The 21,746-nt window shown below is 52.3% G+C and overlaps 1 protein-coding gene and 2 non-coding genes across 6 annotated transcripts; all 3 read left to right on the forward strand.

Moving 5' to 3' along the window:
• Window positions 1-2,811: 2,811 nt before the first annotated feature.
• Per1 (period circadian regulator 1) lies at window positions 2,812-17,637 on the forward strand. 4 transcript variants are annotated; one of them, XM_028780110.1, is made up of 23 exons: window positions 2,812-2,915; window positions 8,140-8,547; window positions 8,636-8,734; window positions 8,828-8,982; window positions 9,077-9,198; window positions 9,306-9,507; window positions 9,616-9,667; window positions 9,797-9,939; window positions 10,304-10,382; window positions 10,455-10,561; window positions 10,731-10,884; window positions 10,974-11,082; window positions 11,170-11,301; window positions 11,470-11,575; window positions 11,676-11,847; window positions 11,935-12,065; window positions 12,295-12,474; window positions 13,094-13,336; window positions 14,157-14,770; window positions 15,176-15,362; window positions 15,541-15,730; window positions 16,037-16,187; window positions 16,746-17,637. In XM_028780110.1, the coding sequence occupies exons 2-23, from the start codon at window positions 8,273-8,275 to the stop codon at window positions 17,031-17,033; spliced, it is 3,891 nt and encodes a 1,296-aa protein (XP_028635943.1). In that variant the 5' UTR covers window positions 2,812-2,915; window positions 8,140-8,272; the 3' UTR covers window positions 17,034-17,637. The 4 variants fall into 4 exon arrangements, with proteins under 4 accessions (XP_028635943.1, XP_028635944.1, XP_028635942.1 ...); XM_028780111.1 differs by lacking the exon at window positions 2,812-2,915 and adding an exon at window positions 4,902-4,959; XM_028780109.1 differs by lacking the exon at window positions 2,812-2,915 and adding an exon at window positions 6,566-6,630.
• A 631-nt stretch (window positions 17,638-18,268) lies between these two features.
• Window positions 18,269-18,342, forward strand: Trnat-agu. Its single transcript has one exon. It is a non-coding gene; the product is annotated as a tRNA-Thr (tRNA).
• A 383-nt stretch (window positions 18,343-18,725) lies between these two features.
• On the forward strand, window positions 18,726-18,807 carry Trnas-cga. The gene has a single exon. It is a non-coding gene; the product is annotated as a tRNA-Ser (tRNA).
• The last annotated feature ends 2,939 nt before the right edge of the window (window positions 18,808-21,746 follow it).

Here is a 21,746-nt window from a genome sequence, read left to right on the forward strand (position 1 = left end):
GAGAGAGAGAGAGAGAGAGAGAGAGAGAGAGAGAGAGAGAGAGAGAGAAAGAGAAAGAGAAAGCTATTTCCTTGTTGGGTACAATGATAGAGGAAGGATCTAATCTGTAAAAATGGCACAGTTTTAGGGGCTCTGAGGGTACAGTCCCTTAACCTGCCTCTGGGGGGGGGGTGTTCCCCAAACTCTCCCCCCCCAACACACCAGGTTTTCTGTGTGGAGGAGAACCAAGGAGATCTAAACTGTGGTGTGAAAGGGTAGGAGAGATGCTGGGGGTGGGGGTGCTTGTGTTTTAGACCCCCAATATTATCCCAGTGTCCCCTGCCTTCCTTCTTCCCCTGCCCCATGCCCCCAATTCTGTGGCGCATCCAGATTGTGAAAATGTACAATAAACGTGTAATGAGTAACCAGGTGGTGTCCAAAATCTTTTTCTTAATCAGTAATAAGGGTATTGGATTTTCAGGTATGGGGTGGTTGAAAGATTCTTTGGGAAGAGCTGGCTGGCCTGTTGCGGGAGGCTCTGACCTTGGGCCCTTGCAAAGTGTAATTCCCGAAGCGGCCACATGGGGCACTAGCAGATGAGAATCGGAAGTAATCACTAAATTACCTGGTGTCTAAGCCAGGTGAATTCTGCATCTGGGGTTACCAGCCTCACACTCCTGGCCTGGAGTGTGCTGCTACCACAGAACTCCTTTATCTCCTAAATTTCACTTCAAGCTACCCCTTTGGCTATCTCATAGCCATGTACTCCGAACATCCAGATGGGCTAATGAATACTCGAAAGGACCAGCTTGATGGTACAGTGCTGACTGTGGCATAAAGCTAGCTATAAAAGGCACACTACCCTTGCACTGTGTTGTATGACTGGTACATCCCTAACCCCATTACTTCAGGAACATCATTGAGATGTAGCTATATAGGAAATAGGTAGAGTTTCTGGTTGCCCTCTGTATTCAGGGCATGAGGGACTAGACACTGCCAGTGAGTGGGGTACTTGCTGGGTCATGGTGATCCTTGCCTCTCCAGGGCAGTTGAATAGAGAAATTGGGGTGGGAGGACTGACTAAGAACCATCGGAGGGCCAGGTGTGGTGCAGGCCTTCAATCCAAGCATATAGGAGGCAGAGGCAGGCTGATTTCTTGACTGTGAAGCTAGCCTTACTAATGGTGTACTTAATGAGACCCTGTCTAAAAAAATAAATTAAAAAAAATTTTTTTTGAGACAGAATTTCACTGTGTAGCTCTGGCTGTCCTGGAACTCACTGTGTAGATCAGGCCTCAAATACTCAACTGTCTGTCAAGTGCTGGGATTAAAGATGTGTATCATATCTAGTCAAGAAATAAGAGGGCCATGCCAGGCGGTGGTGGCGCACGCCTTTAATCCCAGCACTTGGGAGGCAGGCGGATTTCTGAGTTCGAGGCCAGCCTGGTCTACAGAGTGAGTTCCAGGACAGCCAGGGCTACACAGAGGAAACCCTGTCTCGAAAAACCAAAAAAAAAAAAAAAAAAAAAAAAGAGAGAGAGAGAGAGAGAGAGCGCCAGGCATGGTGATGCACACTTATAAGCCTGGTACTTGGGAGGCAGTGGCAGGTGGATCTCTGTGAGTTCAAGGCCAGGACATCCAGGGCTATGTTATATAGAGGAATCCTGTTTTGAAAAGCCAGAAAAATAACAACAAACTATTAGAAGTACTTTTTAAAATAGATTTTTCAGAGTCGGGCACTAGGGAGACAGGCAGGTGGATTGGCGATCTCCAGGTTTGGGGCAGCCAGGTCTACAGAGTGAGTTCCAGGACAGCCAGAGCAATACAGAGAAACCTATCTGGGACTCCCCATCCCCCTAAAAAGTGTGTGTGCACTATTTTTAGGCCTTTCCGTTGGAGATTATTTCAGTGGTTCTAAAGTGCTGAGGTGTTTCTGTCTATCCTAACGTCTACCTGTATGAAGAGTTTAAATAAGGTTATTTGCATTTAATTCTTGGAATTAGTTCTAGGTTTAATGTTTCCATAGGCCCTATGATACCAAGCTACCTTCTATGGTGTCAGGGACCTGGGTTCAGATTTTAGCTTTTTTATCAATACACATGGTTTAATTCCAACAGATTATGTAACCTCTGGATCTCAGTTTCTTTTGTGAGGTTATGGGTAGTGAGCCGGCCTTCTTGGAGTCTGCAAGAAGCGGCTGGGCTGGCCAGGTCCATAGAAAATAAATAGGAGGCGACTGTCATTTCACCATCATTGTCAGGCTATCTAATGACATCTTCAGTGTAGTGCTCAGATTTTTAAGGTTTGGGGATCATTTAAAGACACAAAGCTTGGGCGTCAGGAGTCTCCTGTAATGCCAGAATCTCTACAAAGTATCCCCACTACGCCATAGCCTGTCAGATCTACGCCTGGGTACAAGTTGCTCTGCACGCCTGCGCAGACTCCGCAGTCTTGGGTAAGTGTCGTCAAGGAAAATCCCCAGCTTCTGGGTAAACAAGTTGCCGCGTGAGCCAGCCTGCACGTGTTCCCTACAGCTCTGAGACCTCTCAGCCTATGAGAAAGTTTTTAGGGCAGGGCTGGCATTTGCGTCACCGATTTAAGTAGGGCGGGGTTGTCTCCACAGCCAATAAAAGCCTTGAGAGTGGGTGGGGGTGTGGCTTCCGGTCAGATGTCCAATCAACGCGCTGGGGCGCCCCCTCCCTCACGTGGCTCTATCACTACCGGTTGTCATATTGTCCAATGGGACAATAACTGCGGTCTGAAATGCCAATGGTAGCTTTGCAAGGGCTTGCCTGCTGCACGCGGAGCGGGGCATGGGTTGGCGTCTCTGAGCCAATAAGCTAGGGAGGCGTGACAACGGGCGGTGGGAGGGCCTGGAGGAGCCTGTGGAGGAGCCCCAGTAGTGAAGAAATTTGGATTCTACGTGCGCTCGGAACTGTGAGTAGCCCCTTTCTCCGGGGCTGTTCAACTTGTTTTTTTCGGGGAGGTGCGGTCGGCCAAAAGAGGTGTCAGTGGCGTGGTGTGTGTTTGGGATCATGCAAATGCGTGTTAGCTGCAGAACGGTTGTGGAGAAAGGGACCACAAACTCAGGTCTAGGGGGACATGAATGAGAGTTACCAGCATCAGACCTCTCACTACTCTAGGATCCCTGTACACTAATGCCTATCGCAGGGTGATCAGAAGCCCTCAGCTATCCGAGGGAGCCGAAGCGCCTGCGATACGACCTCTGAGAGCTGGTTATGGTTTGGGTAGGCTCCCTAAACACTTGGAAGACGCAGAAATCTTGAGGCCAGAGAAATGCTCTGGTAGGGCGAGCAGGATGGTGATCTGAGAAAGGCTGGCGTGTTGATTTGACCGAAAGGGTGTCTCATCACGAATATAGGTTTTTTGTATTTTGTTTTGTTTTTGTTTTTTGTTTTTCAAGAGAAAAGGGTAGTATCGTGGCCTCAGGGACATACTTGGAAATAGGAAGGGGTTAGTAATTTGTTGGATTTTGAAAGGGAGGATAGGGTAGAGGGTTTCTATACACTGGCCTGTCCACTCTTCTTAAGCTGCTAAAGGTGAGGAGTTACCAAAAGATTGCTCTGGTGTCTAGACAGTCGGGCATGGGGTGAGGTCGGAGAGGGAGGAAGTGAGATTCTTAAGAAAGCACTGTGCCTGGAGGCTTCTCGGATGATCTCGGGTTTTGAGCATAGAACAAAATGAACCATGATGGTGTGCGTGGAGCACAAACAATGCTCTGAGATCAGGCTAAGAGGGGAGAAGGACAGGGGATTGGATACAGCCTGTGTTCTAGGCACCAAGCTCAGAACCAGGGGAATACGTCCCCAGCAGTCCTGGTTTGATGGTGCTAGAAGGCAGTGGAGAGATTTGGTAACACTTCCCAGGGTCCCTAAGGGTAACAAGCCAGTAGGACAAGCCATCATTAGGGCTTGAACCTTGGGATCCATTATTAGGATGCTGAGAACATGTGTATGAAGCAGACAATTAAGGCAAGTTTAGTAACTACTAAGTCTTAGTTGTTCCTCACGAAACGAGGGTGAGATTTACCCTCAGTTGTGTGGGGGCTTAAATAAGAACAGTATGTGTAAAGTTCTTAGCACAGCACTTGGGTCATTTACAAACACAAACTATAAGGCAACAAAACAAGAGCATAGAGTTAGGGATTTGTGTGCAGGCTGTGGCTGGGAGCAATCCTCATCTGTTTTCCTGCAAGTTTTGATGACTCCTCTTCCTTTTTTTTTTTTTTTTTTGGTCTTCGGGCACCAGCCCAAATTCCATCATTCTTCCACTGTATTCCTTTCCGAAAATCTGGGCCCCAGACTGAGGCTACTTGCTGTGTTCCAGTTTGACTTCCTCATCTTAAATCCATTCTCCCCGACCCCTCTCTCACCTATTCTGTGTTGTAATAGTAACTAGAAATTCTGCCTCTGAAGGGGGCCCCTGGGAAGGAGCAAAGGTGCGTTCTCTCTCAGAACTTGGGCCTCTAATTTACCCGCCCTACCTCTTTGGTGCCTGGCCAGTAACTGTGTACAGTTTGGTGAAGGGAAAAAGCCAATGCCAGGAGCTTTAAGAACCATCTGAGGGGAGGGCAAAAGCAAGTCCCGAAAAAAGAGCCAGGCATGGGGGCGGGGAAAGGGGGACCCTTCCTCCTAACCGTCTCTCCAGGAATCCTTGGCTTTTGTACAGGACCGCTGTCGTTGGGCTGGGGGAGGCGCCAAGGCTGAGTGCATGTCCTGGGCCATCGGCCAAGAGAACACGATGTTCCCTAGTGCGCTGGCCGCCGCCCTCTGGGGCTGGCTGCCTCCCAAACCGCTGCCTCTCCAGCCTCCCTGCCCCACATTCCCCGGCTGCCTCGCCCCGCCTCCTGCCTCCGCTTTGACGTCACCTCTCTCTCCCGCCCCCTCTTCTCCATTGACGGCAGCAGAGCCTGGTTACTGTGGAGGACTGTGAGGCCGGACAACCTGGGCCTTGGGATCAGGTGGGGGCTGTTGGAGTGCTGAAACCTTTTGTCGTGTAAATGACAGATATGGAAGTGGGCGAGCAATGGCTGTTTGGGTCAGAGGAATCACACCTCAATCCTTGAGAGCGATGGAAAGGGGGTCTGAAAAAAAAAAGGAGAGCACAGGGTCACAACACAGTACGAGGGGGCGGGAGAGCAGCATCATTTGCAGGAAGAGGAAGCTGAGAACTCAAGACTCCCGTGTCTTTTGTTTTCTGTGTTTTCCTGCTTCTGTTTTTCTGGGTTATTTTATAACACTTCTGTGTCCCAGCTTTTCTATAGAACCCTGCCTCTCCGCCTCCTCCAAGGGAAACACCATTGTTAAGGAAAGCTTTAGCCACGTGACAGCGAGGGGCGTGCACTTAACAGCTGATTGTGTCAGCAGCTACGTGGTGGCCTCTTCACTTGCCACCTACGTTTCCAGGGAAGCCTGAGAACTACTCAGCACAGGTCTAGAAAAGGGGCTGTGTCACTGCCACTCTCCTGGACCCAGACTGGCATTTTATCCCCTCCAAATCAAGCCCCCATTTTCTTTTTATGAATCAATGCTCTTTTTTTAAAATGTAATTTGTTGCCTTCTCTCCTTCTGAGGCTCCCTCGTCCTTACCTATCCTTAATAGAAACAAAACCATCCTGTTTACCGAGGACCTACTGTGTGTCAAGTCCTGACGCTGAGACTTAGTTTCTTACTGCTGAGAGTACAGTGAACGAGACAGATGAACTTGCTGCTGGGTTTGTGAACCTTGGCTTTCTTTTTCTAAGTAGCAGGAATAAAAAACCCTGGCCACCCCTCCTTTTTCTGCCTAGGGCGGCAACTGCCCTCTCTGCTGCCCCTTTTCTAGTCCTGGCTTCCTGGCCCCCACTTTTGGGGCAGCCCTAAATGTGGGTGGCAGCATCCTCTGCAGAGGCAGCGATAGTCACCAAGTAGGCTGACTGGAGACCTTTTCTCTGATTGGCTATCGAAGCACCTGCTTTTGTTTCCTTTCACGGTAGCCATTGGCTCGCACTGTCCTTCCCGTTGTCTGTACCCTTCCATCTCCCACTCACCCCTTAACGACACGTGGGCCCTCAATTGTCCTCCCACAGGATCTGAAGTGTCAGAGGAAAGGGTTGGATTCTTTATGACAAGGTTGGGGAGAGGCCAGGGGATGTCAGTCTAGGCTTTTCTGTCTCCCACTACTCTTGGGTACCAGACGTTACATTCAACTGGCACCAGGACAGGAGGCTTGTTCTGCAATGCTGGTGAGTTTAGGAAGTAGGTTTCTCCTGAGCACCCCCTGTGGCCCAGGTATTCTCCCTGAAAAGGGGTAGTTTCCCTCCCTCACTTCCCTTTCATTACTGACTGTGTGAGGCATCCTGAGCGCATTGGCTGACTGAGCGGTGTCTGAGGCCCTTCAGCCCAGCACCAGCACAGCACCCAAGTCCACGTGCAAGGATGTGTGTGACACAGCCCTGACCTCAGTAGGGGCCAGTAGCCAATCAGATGCCAGGGAGAGATCCTTAGCCAGCCGGGGGCGGAGCCTGCGGCTCTTCGGGCAGAAGGCCAATGAGGGGCAGGGCCTGGCATTATGCAACCCGCCTCCCAGCCTCGCGGAGCTTCTCGGTTGCGGGCTGAAACGGCAGGCGGCTGGAGGGCGCTCGAACGGCCAGGTAGGGATCCCTGCTGCAATCCTAGGGTTAGCCTTTGTCCCGAAGCTTGGCCGCCACTACTTCCAACGTGATGGGTCACTTTCAGCTCTCAGAGAGCAAAACAGCAATCTGCCTTTCCTGTCACTGTCCACCACTTCCCCGCCCCTGGGGCCCTAGGTGTTCAACTCAACCCTTCACGGGTTGTCTGCGTTTGTTATTCGTTCACCCAACCTCCTGCTCTGCTCCTCCAGGGCAGCCATCCTGAACCTAAGAGATCTTTAGCAAACACGACCCCCTTAACCATTTTTCAACACTCGGGAGTACATGGGCTAGCCCTTACCCAAAGACCCCTTCAGGCTTTTGCGCTCCCTGTCTTCCTCCAATTCCTGGCCCCATGCCGGTCGTGATGTCAGCCGCTTCAGGCTGGAACATCCTGTTCCCAGCGCTAGTTCTTGCTGTTGGCCACAGCCTTCCTTCCCTTTTCTCCTGGCGCTCAGAAAATACTTGGGATGGGGGTGTGGTTAGACAGGGAGCAGAGGAGTGTTGGTTGTTGTGTGTCCCCTGTCTAAGACACTGATGTGGTGGTAGGGTTAACTAGAAAAGTAAGGGACGAAGGAAGATGCCTGGGTCTTTGCCTATAGCAAGTGGTAACTCCAGTCCTTGTGTTTGGGAATGGGCAGGGGCCTGAGAAAGAAATCAGTGTCTTGATCACAATAATGTTTAAGGCAAGAGCGAGGTGGGGGCGTTTCCACGAAGAGCAGAGGCAGGGTATTTCTCTGTGGGGAAGCTAGGACTTGCTCCTGGAGTCCCTCTAGTTTGTCATTCTTCACATGGCTCCTAGGCTTTCTGGGCCCTGGAAATTTGTTACGGTGGGTGACCTTCTGCCCTCCTCCCCCCGCGCTGCCCTGAACCTTCTTAGCCAGTATGAGGATGTGTTTGGCCAGTATAGGAGTGGGTCAGTTTCCCACTTTCACGACGATAGGGGTCGGGGGAGGGGTCGTTCCTGCCCTCCTGTGGTCCCTCCAGCAACCGCTGAGCTCAGCGGCTGACGTCGGTTTCCCTGGCGACGATGGCAGTGGCGGAAGCGCGTGGTGGGGCCAGGCACATCAGCGCGCATGTGCAGCGGGGGTGGCACCGCCCCCGGATAAAATTAGCCCGGAAGCCTAAATATAGGAGGCGATCAGCTCACCCCCTGCTCCGAGGCCTCAGAGTCCCAGACCAAGTGGGGACCTGATGAGAATTTGGCCATAGGAAACCTGCAAGCTTTGACCCACACTATAGTTCTAGTCAGTTGTTCAGGCTGTACTCACTCCACACTGGCAAGGGGTGTAAGAGATAGCCTAAGAGAGCTGCCTTCCTACCTGTGGTATCCTTAGGGGAAATAGGAAACAGAACTTACCTTCCTATTGCAAACCCCAGGCCTGAGTCCCAACAGTGAGGGACAGAGGATGGACTGAGTGTAGCCAGCAGATGCCGTGGGGTTAATAGCTCAGCTTTTGCTAAACATTCCTTCTTGGTTTCTTTCTCTAGGTGCCGTGATTAAATTAGTCAGCCCTCAGAGACAGGCGTCCTACCTCCTTTATCCAGGCCTGAAAAGCCCCATTGTCCGCCCGTGGTTGCCTCTTCACCTTCCCTGTTCTGTCCTCCACTGCATGGCCCAGACATGAGTGGTCCCCTAGAAGGGGCTGATGGGGGAGGAGACCCCAGGCCCGGAGAACCTTTTTGTTCTGGAGGAGTCCCGACTCCTGGGGCCCCACAGCACCGGCCTTGTCCAGGCCCCAGCCTGGCTGATGACACTGATGCAAACAGCAATGGCTCAAGTGGCAATGAATCCAATGGACATGAGTCCAGGGGTGCATCACAACGGAGTTCTCACAGTTCCTCTTCTGGCAATGGCAAGGACTCAGCTCTGCTGGAGACCACTGAGAGCAGCAAGAGGTGTGTGTTCGCGCGCAAATGCGCATGTGATAGCACCGTGCTGTTGACCACGTGGCTCTCACCTTATAGCCTGTTACTTCTTTTCTAGCACAAACTCACAGAGCCCATCCCCACCCAGCAGCTCCATTGCTTATAGCCTCCTGAGTGCAAGCTCGGAGCAGGACAACCCGTCTACCAGTGGCTGCAGGTGTGTGGGGTGAGGGCTGTGGGAGATGCCTGGGGGTTGGGCCCAGACTTTGGGGCTAATGTCTTTGCCCCTTCATTCCTGTGGGTCTTGCAGCAGTGAACAGTCCGCTCGAGCCAGGACCCAGAAAGAACTCATGACCGCACTTCGGGAGCTCAAGCTTCGACTGCCACCAGAGCGTCGGGGCAAGGGCCGCTCTGGGACCCTGGCCACACTTCAGTACGCTCTGGCCTGTGTCAAGCAGGTGCAGGGTGAGTGGTGCTTCCTGCTGGGCTGTGGCCAGGGCTTGGACTACAGTAGGGGGGCTTTCTCCTTACTGAATATGGCTTGGATTCCCTTGTACAGCTAACCAGGAATATTACCAGCAGTGGAGTCTGGAGGAGGGTGAGCCTTGTGCCATGGACATGTCTACTTACACCCTGGAGGAATTGGAGCATATCACGTCCGAATACACTCTTCGAAACCAGGTCAGTTACGGCTTGGGTCCTCAGTTCTAACACACCCTCCTAATATTCCTCTAACATTCCCACTCCTGTAGCTTCTAAATCTCCTCTCGATCTTGGTCTCATTCTAGGATACCTTCTCTGTGGCTGTGTCCTTCCTGACAGGCCGAATTGTCTATATTTCGGAGCAGGCAGGTGTCCTGCTGCGTTGCAAACGTGATGTGTTTCGGGGTGCCCGCTTCTCAGAGCTCCTAGCTCCCCAGGATGTGGGTGTCTTCTATGGCTCTACTACACCCTCTCGACTGCCTACCTGGGGCACTGGCACCTCTGCAGGTGGTGTACCTTATTCTGTGGAGAGGACTGAAAACTTTCATGTTGTGGGCTCTTCTCAGCCCAGGACAGAGATGGTGCCCTGCTCACTTCCATCCCCATTTGTTCTAGGTTCAGGCCTCAAGGACTTCACCCAGGAAAAGTCTGTCTTCTGCCGAATCAGGTAAGTAGGGGGTGTAGGAGCAGGCTGCTCTCTCCTACTTGTCCCTATTATCTCTGTAATATGGTCTGTGACAAGGGGGTGGGGCAGCTTTCCCCTGGAAACCTCTAATATTCGTCTCTCCCTTGCCAGAGGAGGTCCTGACCGGGATCCAGGGCCTCGGTACCAGCCATTCCGCCTAACCCCATATGTGACCAAGATTCGGGTCTCAGATGGGGCCCCTGCACAGCCGTGCTGCCTACTCATTGCAGAGCGCATCCACTCTGGTTATGAAGGTGGATAGGCTAGGGCCTGGGCCTGGGGGATGATGGGAGGAAGGGTTTTCTCTAGGATGTGGTGAAGGTCAAGATGAGAGTTTGGGAGGCACTAGCTGAGTCCTCAGGGTTAGAAAAGTATTATAAGACAGAGGGTTCAGACTCAGCTTGGAGCTAGGGTTGGATGAGGTCCCCGAGCTGTGACAGGTGAGAAAGTGATTCTCAGTATCATTTCTGGTATGAGTCACCAGATGACTCAGACCCTGTGGGCCATAAAGCCAGGTCTGAGCTGGGAGGAAGGATGCCAGGCAGCCAGACCCTAGGCAGAGAGGAGGGCTGAGGAGCTGGGCCATCATGGATGAACCCTGCATGTTCTGTGCTGCAGCTCCCCGGATCCCTCCTGACAAGAGGATCTTCACCACACGGCACACACCAAGCTGCCTCTTTCAGGATGTAGATGAAAGGTAAGGTAAAGACTTGGGAGAGGGTAGGTAGCCAGGACCAAGGCCAAGATCTGACATTTGCTACCATTGCAGGGCAGCCCCACTGCTGGGTTACCTACCACAGGATCTCCTGGGGGCCCCAGTACTTCTCTTTCTACATCCCGAGGACCGGCCCCTCATGCTGGCCATTCATAAGAAGAGTGAGTTCTTGTCCTGCTCTCTCCCTGCCTGTCCCCAGGGCTGCTTAGCTCTTGTTGTGATGGTGTCTCTTGATGCCTCGGTCTCTTGGATATTGATGTGTGCGCCTCTTTCTCCGCTTTATTCGGTTCTCCCATCCGCTGATGCCCACGTTCTTTCCTGTGTCCACAGTTCTGCAACTGGCAGGCCAGCCCTTTGACCACTCCCCTATCCGCTTTTGTGCTCGGAATGGGGAGTATGTCACCATGGACACCAGCTGGGCCGGCTTTGTGCACCCCTGGAGCCGCAAGGTGGCTTTCGTGTTGGGCCGCCATAAAGTGCGAACGTAAGTGAGCCCTGTCTGAGCTGGTGGTGGGGGTGGGGTGACATGGCAGGGTTAGAGAAAGGACTGAGTTCGCCTTTACAACTCCTCAGGGCACCCCTGAATGAGGATGTCTTCACTCCCCCGGCCCCCAGCCTAGCTCCCTCCCTGGACTCTGATATCCAGGAGCTCTCAGAGCAGATCCATCGGTTGCTGCTGCAGGTGAGCACTGTGGAGGGGTCAGGAGGGAAGTGGTCAGTCAGGAAGAGGGTATAGAAACTAACGGATCCACCCTTCTCCTTGCTGTAGCCTGTGCACAGCTCCAGCCCCACAGGGGTCTGTGGAGTTGGCCCTCTGATGTCCCCTGGTCCTCTACACAGCCCTGGCTCCTCCAGTGACAGCAATGGGGGTGATGCTGAGGGGCCTGGGCCTCCTGCTCCAGTGAGTACCCATCTTCCATGGCACCTTTCCCATTGTCTGTTCTATTGCTAATCATCAGTGCCGGTCCCTCATGCTACCCCCACCTAGGTCTTCCCTGGTCTTCTTACTGATACTTGGGCTCCTGGCACTGGCGACCCCAATGCTGCCCAGTGCTCTGCTGTTCCACAGGTGACTTTCCAGCAGATCTGTAAGGATGTGCATCTGGTAAAGCACCAGGGGCAACAGCTCTTCATTGAGTCCCGGGCCAAGCCTCTGCCCCGGCCCCGCCTCCTTGGTGAGTAGGTACCGCCATAGACGAGGGATGAGGAGTAAGGCTTGAGGTTCCCCTGGCTCTCATTCCAACCCATTCACTCTTTCTTTTCCTTTTGCCCCAGCTACAGGGACACTCAAGGCCAAAGTCCTTCCCTCCCAGTCCCCAAACCCTGAACTGGAGGTGACCCCTGCTCCTGACCAAGCCTCAGTAGCACTGGCCCATGAGGAGCCAGAGAGGAAAGAAGCCTCTGGCTGTTCCTACCAGCAGATCAACTGCCTGGACAGCATCCTCAGGTAAGGCCTGCCAATCATCCCCTCCCTTGGCCCTGCCTTGCCTGCCCCAGGCCCTGCCCTTAAACCCTTTGCTCCATCCATCCCCAGGTATTTGGAGAGCTGTAACATTCCCAGCACAACCAAGCGTAAATGTGCCTCCTCCTCTTCCTACACTGCCTCTTCAGCCTCTGATGATGACAAGCAGAGGGCGGGTCCAGTTCCTGTGGGGGCCAAGAAAGGTAAAGACCCAGTGCATGCTTCCCATTGCCCTGTCCCAGCCTATCCCAACATGTCCCAGGCTTCTACACTTCTGCCTTAGGGATCCCCCTGCTCTTCCCTGCCCTCCTTTCCTGCCTCCTGATCTCCAGGTTCCTCCCTCTAGCCGACCCTTCCCCACTCCTCCCTGGGATTCCCTCTCCTGACCTTCCAAGGGGCAGGGGTGGTAACCAGTGCCGTCTCTCCGCACAGATCCGTCGTCAGCAGTGCTGTCTGGGGAGGGGGCACCTCCTCGGAAGGAGCCAGTGGTGGGAGGCACCCTGAGCCCGCTCGCCCTGGCCAATAAGGCAGAGAGCGTGGCGTCGGCCACCAGTCAGTGTAGCTTCAGCTCCACCATCGTCCATGTGGGAGACAAGAAGCCCCCGGAGTCGGGTATGGGCGTGGAGTGAGGGGGGAGTGACTGGGCCCCTGAGTCCCTCAGCTAGAGCTCTTTCCTGCTTACCTTTCTCCCCCTCCCCCAATGGAAAGAAGGAGGCTACCTTCTCAGCTTGGGGGATCTGCTGCTCCTTACTGTCCACCCCGCTAATCTCTGCTGCTTGCCCTTCCCCCATTCTCCTTCCTGTATTCTACTGTCAGTTGAAACATAAAAGTTGGGTTAAGGGGAGGAGGTCCAACCCCTGAGATCCTGACCACAGATAGTCCAAAGCAGGGAAGACTGAAGACTCTTCAGGGTCTGTGGGTAGGCCTTAAAAATACATGAAAAGCAAGATGTTGGAAGGCTTCCCTTGTAAAGAAGAGATTTTACCCCAGGGGTTTGGGGCAGGGTCTTGGCCATGGGCGGAGACTGAGTATCCTCTTTTCTCCTGGGATAATTTTGCACAAAAAGAAGAGTCCATGTCTTCCTCTTGGCAAGGAAGTGGCCTTGAGTACCTGAGGTTGAGTACCAATGCCAGGCCTTGGCCGTTGGGCAGAGTCAGAGTTACTTGGGCTGTAGGAAAGGGAAGGCGGTGTGTGGCTGTGGTGACCTTTCCTTCATCTCGCCCCTTCTCAGATATCATCATGATGGAAGACCTGCCTGGCCTGGCCCCTGGCCCAGCCCCAAGTCCAGCTCCCAGCCCCACAGTAGCCCCTGACCCAGCCCCAGATGCTTATCGCCCAGTGGGTCTGACTAAGGCTGTGCTGTCCCTGCACACACAGAAGGAAGAGCAAGCCTTCCTCAACCGCTTCAGAGATCTTGGCAGGCTTCGTGGACTTGACACCTCGTCTGTGGCCCCCTCAGCCCCTGGTGAGCGAGGTAGCCACCTGGGGCTTCCTTGAGCTGCCTTGTGTGCAGCCAGCCGCTGGGGTGGTAAAGTGATGGTGAGGGAAGATGTGTCTGCTCTGGGACCCAGATGCTGCTGCCTTCACCGTCAGGACCATGTTTAGTTAGATTTCTAGATAGCATCTCCCTATTAGGCCAGGGCTCCGGGCTGCAAGCTGAGGCGGGAAGCCTGGGAGGCTGGCACTGAGACAAGAAGGCAGAAGTGCCTGGTTCCAGGTAAGCTACTCCAGTCCTAGCCTGGGAACAAGGAAAAATTGTGCCCAAGTAGGACTTAGTACCACTGACTCTGGGCCAATCTTGGCTGGGGCTGGGCTTCAAGGACAGATGGGAAATAGCCCCTCTGGGTCCCTGCAGGAGACCTTTGCAGACAGCTATGGAACTGAAGCCTGGGCTCTTCTGCCCACTGCATCATTCCATTGTGAGTTAGGCAGGGCACAGTTTCAGCTGACAGGACAAGTATCCAGGCTGGCACGGCCTGAGGAATTTTGGCAGATGGACTGAAGTCACCTGCCTGTTGCACCATGGACACACTCTGCCTCCTCTCCTCTGCCAGTGTGCCTCTGTTTGCACACCCCCAGCTTGACCATCATGTAACCTTGCCCTTCTCTGGCTCCTTTCACAATAAACCCCCTTGTCCCCTGGCTCCTGTGATTCTTCCCTGAACCTTTCCCTATTGCTGGCTTGTGGTGCACACAGGCTGAGCAGCTTTCTTGACCTGACCCTTTACCTGTCCTCAGTGTCTCAGGGCAGTAGAGGTGACAGGCTCCTTGTTAACCCTGGTCTTTCCCCACAGGCTGCCACCATGGCCCCATTCCCCCTGGTCGCCGACACCACTGCCGATCTAAAGCAAAGCGCTCTCGCCACCACCAGACTCCCCGGCCCGAAACTCCCTGCTGTGCCTCCCACCCTTCACCTGTGCCCTCTTCTGCACCCTGGCCACCCCCACCAGCCACTACCCACTTCCCAGCAGTGGTCCAGCCCTACCCACTTCCAGTGTTCTCCCCTCGAGGAGGACCCCAGCCACTTCCCCCTGCCCCCACATCTGTGTCCCCTGCTACCTTTCCTTCTCCTTTAGTGACCCCAATGGTGGCCTTGGTGCTCCCTAACTATTTGTTCCCTACCCCACCTAGCTATCCATATGGGGTGTCCCAGGCCCCTGGTGAAGGGCCACCTACGCCTGCTTCCCACTCACCTTCTCCATCCCTGCCCCCACCACCTCCCAGTCCCCCACACCGCCCAGACTCCCCATTGTTCAACTCAAGATGCAGTTCCCCACTCCAGCTCAATCTGCTGCAGCTTGAGGAGTCCTCCCGCACTGACGGGGGCGCTGCTGCAGGAGGCCCTGGAAGCAGCGCTGGGCCCCTGCCTCCCAATGATGAGGAGTCGGCTGAGCCAGAGGCCAGACTGGTAAGCCACACTTCCCTCTGCCCCTCTTCTGCCTGGAGTGGTTCTCGGCTTCCTGGAGGTGGTATGGATGGGAGATCCAAGTGTGCTTTCTGAGTGAAGCAGAAATCAACTGCCTCCTCTGTGAAGGGACAGTTCTGTCTGTCTGACAGGGGGCGAGGGCATCCCACTATACATCTGTATACACTCTGAGAGTGTATCTGCCACTTGGAAAGGGTCCAGCATTCTGTTCCCTCCTGTCAGCTCGCCTCTCTCAGCTTGGTCCTGTGTCATGGAGCAAGGAGCAGCTGTCTGTTGGGTTGGGTGTACCTCCTTTGGGTCTCCTCAACAGTAGAAGCATTTGAAAATCAGCCATGGTGGCGATTCCTTACTGTCTTCCTGTCCCCTTCCAATGCTCTCCCCCTCCAGGTGGAGGTGACTGAGTCATCCAATCAGGATGCACTTTCTGGCTCCAGCGACCTGCTAGAGCTACTGCTACAAGAAGACTCTCGCTCCGGCACAGGCTCCGCGGCCTCAGGCTCCCTGGGTTCTGGCTTGGGCTCTGGATCTGGTTCAGGATCCCACGAAGGGGGAAGCACCTCGGCCAGCATTACTCGTGAGTGATGCTGTCTAGTATTCCCCAGAGATGGGGAGGTGGGAAGCCACATCTCAGTTTGGCCTACCTTGTTAAGGCCACGGATTGGACACATGGCCTGAGAGGGTGGCCTGGTGAAGCCTCTCAGGATGCCTGCGTAGCAAGCCTGGCTCCATCGGCCTCCTCCGCCCTTCTGCAGGCAGCAGTCAGAGCAGCCATACGAGCAAGTACTTTGGCAGCATCGACTCTTCAGAGGCTGAAGCAGGGTCTGCTCAGGCCAGGACTGAGCCTGGGGACCAGGTCATTAAGTATGTGCTCCAGGATCCCATCTGGCTGCTTATGGCCAATGCTGACCAGCATGTCATGATGACATACCAGGTGCCGTCCAGGTGAGTCGTAGAGGCGTCATCTTCCCTTTCAGAGGAGTAGAGAGACTAGCTTACCTGCACCGCCCAGATAACTTGAAGTTCTTCCCTCTGGGGCTGAATCTTATCTGGAGGCGCCGATGTGGCATAAGCCCCCATTCCTTGGGCCCTCTCAGTACTTCTCAAATTGAGGATAGGTTTCCTTGTATAGAAAGCTTCCTTGTATTCAAAGAAGGCACAGAAGACAGCAGGCTCAGGAATTGTGGTTGAAGATGAATGCCAACCTATGGGTCTGAACTCGGAATCCTAGCCCCTACCTTCCTCATATAGGGATGCCGCCTCTGTGCTGAAGCAAGACCGGGAGAGGCTCCGGGCCATGCAGAAACAGCAGCCACGGTTCTCCGAAGACCAGCGGCGGGAACTGGGTGCTGTGCACTCCTGGGTCCGGAAGGGCCAGCTGCCTCGGGCCCTTGATGTGACGGTGAGACAAGTCTGGGAAGCCAGTAAGAGACTAGGCCGGAAGATACCAAGCTCAAGTTGAAGGGATAGAGGACTAACTTCTGATGTCAGTGTCTTTGGATCATTAGTTCTGAAGGATGCTAATTCCATAAACCTGCTGCTGGGTTATGTAATATTAAACCACATCACCTCACGAGTTTTTACAGAGCTTCATACCACCCCATAGTAGGATCTCAGCAGAGCACTTTAAACAAAAAAAAATTATTTATGTGTATGAATGTTTACATGTATGTATGTATATGTGTGTGTGTGTGTGTGTGTGTGTGCGCGTGCGCGCGCGCGTTCGAGCCTGGTGTCCACTGAGGTCTGAAGCAGGCAGTCTGGATCTGGAGTTGAGGACAGTTGAGCCACCATGTGGGTGGGCTCTCCAGTCCCCTCAGTAGAGGATTTTCCTGACTGTAGGTACATGTGTGGACTGGTTCCTTAGGAGTGTGTTTTGGGACTCATTGTTAGGTTAGTAAGGTTGGGATGCTGGGCTAGCAGAGGATCCTGCCTAACTCATCCTCCTTTTTCCTCCAAGGCTTGTGTGGACTGTGGTAGCAGCGTTCAAGATCCTGGCCACTCTGATGACCCACTCTTCTCAGAACTGGATGGATTGGGGCTGGAGCCCATGGAAGAGGGTGGCGGCGAGGGGGGTGGGGGTGGTGTTGGTGAGGGTGGGGGGGGGGGGGGTGATGGTGGTGAGGAGACCCAGACCCAAATTGGGGCTAAGGGTTCAAGCTCTCAGGACTCTGCCATGGAAGAAGAAGAACAAGGTGGGGGCTCATCCAGTCCAGCTTTACCTGCAGAAGAAAATGGCACCAGCTAGGCTCCATTTTGGGACCACTTACAGCAGTCTAATGAGAGGCTTCCTTTCAACCACGTTTGGGTTCTTAGAACTCAAGATACAGCTGGACCGACCAATAGGAAACTGCCCCAGCTTCTCCCAACATAGGGGGCAGGACCCCCATTACCAGCCCAAGACTCAGGAGCTGCCTCTAGCCTCTTAGCAGAGTGGAAGTTGTCAGCACAATTTGGAGAATTGGCTGCTCTGATCCTGCTGAGGAGACAGACGGTTCTCTGTCTGGTTAAGGTTGCTGACAAGCTGCTGAAGTGGCCTCTCCTCAAATCCCAGCTGAGCCTGAGTCCCAGTCGCAGGGTTGGGGCTGCACTTATTTATTGGGGAAGACCGCTCACTCTCCCACCTCACCCCGAGATGGGAGGAGGGGAGCCTGCAATCTGTGTAGGATCCAGGTTCGTGAACCCCTAGCTGCTCCAGGGTGGGGGAGGTTGGTGGACCATGGAGTCCCTGGTGCTGCCCCTCAGGTGGGACCCAGGTGTTCTCAGCTCTACCCTCTACCAATGACATTTGTGTTTTTGATATTGTGTCTGTTATTTTTTTTTTAATACAAAATGAAAAACCAAAAACCCAAGACTTTGTGAAGTGAAGTTGGGAGTTTGGGTGAGGGGAGGGGTGGCCCTGCCCCAGCAATGTGAGTAGATGAAGGCTATTCCTTTTTCCTCCACATCCCCGGCAGCTAAGGACTTTGTAAACTCTTACACTTAACACAACTACGCTCTCTACCATTAGCCTAGCTTGGTTATTTTGAGAAGCAAACGAGCAACGTGGCTAAGGTCTTGGCAAGCCCCAGTAGTAGGTACGGTGGCAGAAAGAAGTGGAAGCGCTGGGAGCTCTGGGGTGACTCTTTTTTTTGTTTTTTGTTTTTTCGAGACAGGGTTTCCCTGTGTAGCCCTGGCTGTCCTGGAACTCACTCTGTAGACCAGGCTGGCCTCGAACTCAGAAATCCGCCTGCCTCTGCTTCCCAAGTGCTGAGTTTAATCTGGGCTGACTTCTAAAGCTTTGTTAACACACCAGAAATAGCTGGTCAGTTTAGTTAAGACACCAGTGCTTGAACTCAAAACTTAGAAGAGGGGAGCTTGGATGGCTTGAATAATAGGAAGTCCAGTTTGGACTGTCGGTCAAAATGAATGACTCTGTCTTTTTCCTGTCACTACCTGCCTCTAACAGCTGATCTACTTTGAATAGAAGGTTGTATTCTCGTTGGCGCCGTGGCTTAGCTGGTTAAAGCGCCTGTCTAGTAAACAGGAGATCCTGGGTTCGAATCCCAGCGGTGCCTGGCTTGTCTGCGAAGTGGTATATTATTGCAGGATTATTGATATCTGTCCTTCAGGAGATTGCGGCTGCCCCTTAAGACACTTCCTCTTGCCAGAATATATTCTTAATGCCAGCTTTCCTATACACTTTTCAGAGTATTCTTGAGACCCTGTTTCTCAACCCTTAGAAGGACTGTCTTACCGAGTATACTAGTTTTATTGAGGTTTCACTGTGGCTCGGTGAGAAGAGAGCCCCGGGAAGATGTTGCTGATCAAGACAAGGCCTGGACCGTAGCGCACGCGCATAGCTGCTTTTACAAAAAATAAAGAATGAAAATGGCGGAATCTACAAAGGTCGAGGGCCTTGATAGCCAGCTATAGCTCCACAAGAGAAGGGCCGCACGCGGCTGTGATGGCCGAGTGGTTAAGGCGTTGGACTCGAAATCCAATGGGGTCTCCCCGCGCAGGTTCGAATCCTGCTCACAGCGCTAGTAGTTTTGATTGTTAGGCATCGCTGTCCCGATTAGCCGAAAGTAGTTCATTTCGTTTTCCTGTTCTTTCTTTGGAAAAGCTCCCTCTGGGATTCAGCTACCCGAGACCGTCTCGGTAGCGCCTCGGTACAACTGTGAACTTGTAAAAGACGCTTTGATTTCAATTCCTAACTCCGTCAGTTCACGAAGATTCCCGGCTCCACTCGGAACCGCTCATCCCTTTTCGCTGCCTTCCGACTATATCACCCGAAACCACGAATCACCCGCTCACCTTGCCCTCTATTATTATTTTTGAGATTGTGATTTAATTGCATTTTTCACTTCCTCTTCCCCCCTTCAAAACTTCCCACACACTCCTCCCAGCTATCCTTCAAATTCATGGGGTTATTTTTCTAATTGTTATTGCATGCATATAAGTATATGTATATACATATATATTACCAAATATAACCTGTTCAGTCTGTATAATGCTACCTGTATGTATGTTTTCATGGCTGAGTGTTTGGCGCTGGACAAACAGTTGGTATAGCCTTTCCTGGTGCGGGTGGGCCGCCTCTCTCCCTCCCAGCTGTCTTCAGTCACCTATAGCTCTTTGTGAGGGACTGAGGCTCTACTTTCTGCTTTACTGGGAAAATGGTTTCCCCCAGACTCTACAACTCATGTAGCTTATCACCACCACTCTTCCTTCCTCTGATTACAGAAGAAGAGCACTCCCAGGGAACTATGGCCACCCACCACCCCCCAGCTAGATTTTTCTACCTCTCTGTCCCACATTGCTCTGGTTCCCATATCATCCAAGTTTTCCTTTCTACTATACTGCTCCCATCAGCTTCCAGAAAGTGGTGATTTCATTCAGAACAACAAAAACATCTGCTGTGTGTCCTTGGAACTCTCATGTGTAGGCAGCTTAGTCCCCAGATGTGTAATCTGATGGGAGGTAGGGCCTTTGGGACATTATTTGAACTAGAGGATGTCACATGAGTGGATCCCTCATGACGACGAGACCACTAAAAGAAGCAACTCCAGTAAGCGTGCTTATTCTGCTGCACCGTGATTCCCTCTACCAAATTCTGATGCAACAAGAAAGCTCTCACCAGATATGCTGGCACCATGATCTCAGGCTTCCCAGCTTCCAGAGCGATGAGCTAAAGAGGCCTCTGTTCTTTCCCAATTACTCAGAATATAGTGTTGTTGTAAGCCAACTGGAGAAAAGGCCAGCAAACAGAGAAAGATGCTGCCTGGACCCTGGGCTCCTCTTCAGTCAACATTCCGTTTCTCGTTCTTCTGTACAGCAGGAGGACATCACTGCCCCTGCCTTCCTCTACTCCTTTGAGTCCCCTCCAGCCACGGACATGCCTTGCCTCACTCACAGCTTCCTTTGTTAAGATTTGCAAATAACCATCACATTGGCTAAGCGAACAATAGTCAGACACTTGCCCTTAGAAATGGCCTCTTCACTTGCCTTCCGGCCTCCAACACCCTTCTGATAGCTCTTCTGCCTCGTGAGCAGCTCATTCACAGACTCATCTGGATCTTCAGTGTTAGAAGAGTCACAAAGTCCACTCTTCCTGGTCTTTCTTCTTTGCCTGTCCTTTCAGCTAAGACATCGCCAGTCTAGTGCCTTTAAAAGCCAGGTGATCCCTTACATTGCCTGGCATATTCTTCTCCAGCTCTGGAACTGTTCCTGAATGCTTATGTACTGCTGGCCATTTTCTCTCTCCACTGGGCTATGTACTAGGGATCAAAAGCATTTTCTAACATTCCATATTGACCAGTCAGCAATTTCTTTTTCCAATAAGCAAGGTTTAGCATTTTAGAAATTTAACAGTGTCACTGACTTTACTATTATATCCTAATCCAGGCTTGTTTCTTACCTGCCGCCTGGATCATTGCAGGGTCTTCAAAATTAGCTCTTGGTGTCCAGTCTCTTGGGATGTCAGGGATTAGCCTAGGGCTTCTTGCATGCCGGAGGCACATTGTCTAAATGATCCCTCTCTTCACTGACTGCCACAATTGTGACTACAGTTCTCTTCCAGTCTACTCTTTTTGTGAGAGAGGAGAAGGGAGACTTGAAACAAGGTAGCTCAGGATGGCCTCAAATTCACTATACTTACTATGTAGCCCAGGTTGGCCTTGGATGCACAATGATCCTTCTACCTTGGCCTCTGTCTGAAGTGTTGGGAGTACAGGCATGAGGTTCCCTACTCTTTTTCTTTTTTTTTTCTTCTTTTTTTTTTTTCTCGAGACAGGGTTCTCTGTATAGCCCTGGCTGTCCTGGAACTCACTCTGTAGACCAGGCTAGCCTCAAACTCAGAAATCTGCCTGCCTCTGCCTCCCAAGTGCTGGATTTAAAGGTTCCCTTCTCTTCTCTCACCAGCAGATTGTGATACGTCTAATATAAAAACCAAGGAGGAAGGGGTGGAGGCTGACACACATCTCTACTCTTCCACTCTGAGGTGGTGGAGGCAAGAGACTCTTCAGTTTGAGACCAGCTTGGACTCCATAGTGAGAGTCGGTTTCAAACACAGCACAACTCCAATCAGCTATCTGAAAACACAGCACCAAGGGCTCAGGCTACAGCTAGTAGAGTAGCACTTGCCTCCTGGGAAAAAGCCCTGGGGTCCAATCACCAGATTTGGAGGGTGGGGGAAACATGAATCTGATCCCACCCCTTCAGAGTCCAGTGGGCGGTGTCAATAGAAACTCATTTTTTGGAACTGTACTGCTTGTACTGTGTGTACAAATAGAAATGAATTCTCACATACACATACACAATTTTCTAGCTCTTTCTGTTATGGGGACTCTCAGCTCTGTTCTCTTTGAAGGGAAGAAATGGTCAATAGATATAGACATCTTAAGCAAAGGTTTTTTTTAGCAAAACAAAGCAATGAGAGAGAGAGAGAGAGAGAGAGAGAGAGAGAGAGAGAGAGAGAGAG

Source organism: Grammomys surdaster, unplaced genomic scaffold (genome assembly GCF_004785775.1).
Source record: "Grammomys surdaster isolate TR1022 unplaced genomic scaffold, NIH_TR_1.0 364, whole genome shotgun sequence".
In the NCBI taxonomy this organism is placed as follows: Eukaryota; Metazoa; Chordata; class Mammalia; order Rodentia; family Muridae; genus Grammomys; species Grammomys surdaster.

Bases quoted from the DNA above. Each gene is read 5' to 3' on its own strand.
- Per1 (XM_028780110.1), top strand. From the start codon at position 8,273: ATGAGTGGTCCCCTAGAAGGGGCTGATGGGGGAGGAGACCCCAGGCCC. The intron at 9,668-9,796 runs GTAAGTAGGGGG...CTCCCTTGCCAG, and splicing joins TCTGTCTTCTGCCGAATCAG to AGGAGGTCCTGACCGGGATC. The intron at 14,771-15,175 runs GTAAGCCACACT...CTCCCCCTCCAG, and splicing joins CTGAGCCAGAGGCCAGACTG to GTGGAGGTGACTGAGTCATC.